General features: G+C 35.7%; 1 protein-coding gene across 1 annotated transcript; it reads right to left on the bottom strand.

The window, feature by feature from the left end:
• Positions 1-2,027: 2,027 nt before the first annotated feature.
• LOC131804309 (uncharacterized) lies at positions 2,028-4,449 on the bottom strand. The gene is made up of 3 exons (XM_059126989.1): positions 3,995-4,449; positions 3,663-3,922; positions 2,028-3,605 (listed from the first exon to the last, which is right to left on the bottom strand). Coding segments are annotated over exons 1-3 (1,839 nt in total). The 5' UTR covers positions 3,996-4,449.
• Between the last annotated feature and the right edge of the window lie 416 nt (positions 4,450-4,865).

The raw sequence follows: 4,865 nt of genomic DNA on the forward strand, positions 1-4,865 counted from the left end.
AGCTATACATACAGGGTGAGATAAATAAACTGCAACAAAGTCAAACGCCATAATTTTTATTTTTTTATTTATTTTTTTTTAATTTATTGCATGAAAGCAAAAAATGTCGGAAATAGCATCAAATTTTAGAATAAGTTTAGATTTGTTCGAATTGTTCACCTTTGGCACGAATTATGGCTTTTAAACGGCCAATGAAACCGTCACAAGCTTCCTGAATGTTGCTCTGCGGTATTTTGGTCCATTCCCGGCGATGCGCTTGCTTGAGGTGATCGACACTTTGGTATTTTTAGTGCCAACCTTGCTTTCCAATATACTTCAGACACAATAGTCCATCGGATTGTTATCTGAAGATTTTTGTGGCCATTGTGCGCTGGAAATTAAGCGAGGAACCTCATTTTGTAACCATTCTTGGGTGGCCCATGCTGAGTGCGATGGTGCTGAGTCCTGTTGGAATGTCCAAGGTCTGCGGCCAAGATGTTTGCATGCCCAAGGCTTTAATACACCCTCCAGAATATTTATGGCGGCCCACACCATCACCATCAACTGACCTCTTTGGCCAGCAAACACGATCATCTTCTTTGTTTGCAAACTGGTAGACAACGAATGTTTTCTGCTGGGAGAAAACCAAATTCGGCAGTTCATCACTTTCGGCCAAGCGAAGCAACTCTTTAGCTCTTTTGAGTCTATTTTCTTTCTGCTGCGGTGTAAGTTCTTGCACTTTTTGGAAGTTCAATGGCATTACCCGGAGCTCATTTTTCGATATTTGCCGAATGAAATATAGCGATATGATAAGTTCACGAGCCACTTTTCGGCCACTGCGACGCGGGGTTCGTCCACTTCCTTGACGTCGGGCTACGCTACCAATATCACGGTAACGAGCGATTGTACGAGACACAAAAGATTTATTCACATTTAAATGCTGGAGTGCTCTAACGTGATTTTCCTGACAAATGCATAGAAATCACACTATCACGATTGAATTCCATCACGAATAACTTTTTTCTGGAAAATTCTCACCAAAATGCTTTTGTACGCTTGTAAACAATAGAATGAGCTGTCACTGTAATAATTTTAACAGCTGTCGGACGAATGGCTAAGAAATGAAAACTGTTTGAAGTTTGTTGCAGTTTTTCCATCTCACCCTGTATTAACAAACTTTTTGCCATCTTTTGATGACTCTGCAAATTCTGAATATGATGTTTTCTGCTGCAGTTTTGATGAGACCCATTTCGTCCATTTCAAGTGATATATACTCTCTGTCCTCATAATTTTCGAGCTGATGACGCACTATGTCGCGAGTTCATACAAACGGCGGCCAAAAATAGAAAGAGTTGTCGTAGGTGGATGAAATTTTGTACAGATGCTTATTATTGGGCAAAAAAGCAAATTACAAAAATTTGGATAGATTGGACCAAAATTCGGTATACCTCCCATATATAGGGTCTTCCTAATTTCACTCTTTTAGCCTATAAAATCGTTAATATTCAACAAATTTGATGAAAATTGGCATGTAACTTCTAATTGGGCCTATAAAACAGTTGACAAAAAATTGGATTGATCGGACCATGATTTGGTATACCTCCCATACAATGGGTCTTGAAAAATTCTCTCTTTTGGGATATAAAAACGAATGTATTAACCCAAATTCGACGAAAATCTGCAGTTTACTTCTAATTTGGGCTATAAAACAAGTGACAAAAAATTGAATTGATCGGACCATGATTTGGTATACCTCCCATACAATGGGGCTTGAAAATTTCGATTTGTTGGCCTATGAAATCGTATGTATTCAACCATATTAAATGAATATTTGCAGTTTACTTCTTATTTAGTGAAATATTAAAATTGTCTGTAGGTTTACGTTTCAGAGTATTTTATATTACAAAACCCTCTTTTCAATAAAACACGTTTTATTCGTATTTAATTTTTATTAATAACATAAGCTTTGAAATACACTATTCACTACATACCTCACTGCAATCATCAGATTCATCTTCTGAACATATTTCCGGAATATTTAAGTTATTTTATTCACAAATATATGATTTAATGTCTTCCATGTTATAATTTCGGGCCAATATATTATGACTGTTCAAGGATATTACAGGGTCCGATTGTAGTATCAAATACTGAATTAAATCCCTATTTGACTCGACTCTACCACATTTTCGGGTGTGTTTCAAACTGTTGCTCCTAATTATTTTATGGCATGACTCGATAGCCTCTTCCGAAAGCAGTCCAAGAGGGGATGTACTGTACCTTACATATCCAATGCCATGAACTAAAATTTTATGCACCGTGACTGGCATGTAATACCAAGAGTATAAGTCGATGTAAAGTTGCCATGTATCTTGAAGAAGCTTATGAAATAAATTTATATTTATAAATCTCCCACAAGACAAAATCCGCAAAATGAGGGAAAAATTGTAAATTAATCTTCTGTCGACCCCGGTAATATCTGCCGCTACTTCAATGTTTGAAAAAAAACGTCGAGCTGTATTTCCATCATTTGATGTCCCGTAGCCCGGTTTTATTTTGTCGACAAGAAGACCTAGATTTGTTTTTAATGCTCTTCGTATCCTGATTTTATTTTCATTCACTAATATTGTGTTTCTACTATCAATTCGCCATGTCTTGACAGGTAGTTTATATGCAATATGAACAATGCACTCAAAAAACTTAATCCAGGCGTGAAAACTAGATATACCGTTCCTATAACACTCTTCGTTGACTTCTCTTTGGTATATAGATTCATCATTCATTTGTGAAGGCTTGGCGCCACATAAAACACAGGTTGCACAACTTTTATTGCCATACAATACATTTAATACAGCTCCGTCAATCATTGTTAGTTTCATGCGATGAGAAATCATAATTTCATAACTGTTATCAATGTATACACAAGCATCCAAATCTGCTATTTCTTTCTCTATGTTTTCTTTGACTTCATTTATAGTCTGTGAATTTTCCTTTGTAAAAAGTATTTTAATAGGTCTACATAGCCTTGAAGATGAGTGCCTGTCGTTCTGCCACAAGACATTTTCGTTTGTATCATCTAAAATACGCAAGGGCACAAATGAAGAAACGAACATAAATTCATCTGTTGCGTCTTCGTTTCGAAATTTTTGTTTATAGAGGCTATGACCACTGCTGCCATCAAATCCCCATTTACATTCTAAAGTTATATTATTTTTCGGACAAATTTGTAGTTTAGTTAGAATGCTCTTCGCGGTATTATCCAAAAGTGTTTGTAGAGGTACATTCATTGATGTTTCCGTCACTTCTATATTTTCTGGAATCAATTTTTTCTTAGCTTCTGCTATAGCATAATACGATGGGAAACAATTTTTATGTATAGCATTTACAGCATTTCTCATCATGTTATACTGTCTAACTGATAAATCCATATCCACGTAGAGCGCCAATGCTTTTTCCACTGAAATAATGTCCGTTTCCTTTACATTCGAAAATCTTTTTGCAGCTGTTGTTATGATGTCCGCCGAAGTAGATGCAACAAGTTCACCTACACGTCGCCTTTTTGTTCTACATGAACTTTCCTCAAAGTTAATGCGTGGTCGACCTCTTGATGTAGACTTATCAGGTTCCTAAATATTTAAAAGTTTTTAAATAATTGGTTTAATAAAAATAATCTTCAAATGTACCGAATCAAATTTAAACGTATCCATAAGAAACCAATCTTTTAAGACCATTTCTACTTTATCCCTCTTTCGATAGTATTTTTTCCACGTAGAAGACAATTTGTAGCAAATATTTTTAACCTTTATGTGTTCTTCGCCCGTCATTTTCCTTCCAATTCGATCCTCAATAAATTCTTTAAGTTTTGCCAGAACATATGACATACTTTGATCCTTTACTTCTAACCATTCCAAAAATATGTCACAGTTTTTTAAAGAGGTGGTCACTAAAAAAAGCAAATAACTCTTAGGACCGCAGGTTTCCGCAGCTAATTTTTTTATAGGTTAAAAATACATACTTTTCACAACTAAAATCAACAAAAATGTAGACTAAACTTTTTTAACCTTTTTTTTTCTACTCCACTAATTTCAAGATTTGCTTTACAAAATAGATGAACTAAGTACAACAGGTGTTTGTAACTGTAAACACCATATGATCACTATTTACACCCAAACAAAGGTGAAGCCAAGTTTTTGACATCCCAAGTAACTAAAATAAACACTTTTTTTATAACCGTTACTTTTAATATTCAAATTTTTGAACATATGAAAAAAGTGTCAATTTTCCGAAAAAAATAGAAAAATGCCGATTGCCAAAAACTATCAGATTTGAACCCTCGTACAGGCAAAACTACTTGACGTATCACTACCAAAATTCATATTATTCCTAACTGGAATGTTTTCTATCAATTCTCATCAATAAATTTGTGCTCTTATGTACTTGGTTTTTACCATTTTTGGCCGCGGTCGTGACACTGTGTGACGTAAAGTTGAACAAATTCTGTCACTCCTATTCTTCTTTACTATAACCTCAACTGCAAGTTCTTAAAAATGATTTTAACACAAGTTAAATAAATGAATTGCTCAATACCTACAGAACTGCCCTCGATTATTTGGTTACAGGAACGGCGGACGCTGGCCTGGTTTGAATAGTTCACGATTGTTAACTGGTATTGCACAGCAATAGAAGAGGTTGAAATAAATGAATGAACATTTATTTGCACTAACATAATGCTTTAACTACCACACTGGACACCATTGGCATCCCGCACAACACTCTTCCCACGATAAGCAGTGGCAACACCACCAACATTCACTTCCACCATGGGGTCAGCCATGGACAATTCTAGTGGGCCGTGTGCCAGTGGCGATGCTGTTGTTGGCGTTGTT

This window comes from Musca domestica, unplaced genomic scaffold, assembly GCF_030504385.1.
Source record: "Musca domestica strain aabys unplaced genomic scaffold, Musca_domestica.polishedcontigs.V.1.1 42, whole genome shotgun sequence".
NCBI classification, from domain to species: Eukaryota; Metazoa; Arthropoda; class Insecta; order Diptera; family Muscidae; genus Musca; species Musca domestica.

Bases quoted from the DNA above. Each gene is read 5' to 3' on its own strand.
- LOC131804309 (XM_059126989.1), bottom strand. The intron at 3,606-3,662 runs GTACATTTGAAG...TTAAATATTTAG, and splicing joins ATACGTTTAAATTTGATTCG to GAACCTGATAAGTCTACATC.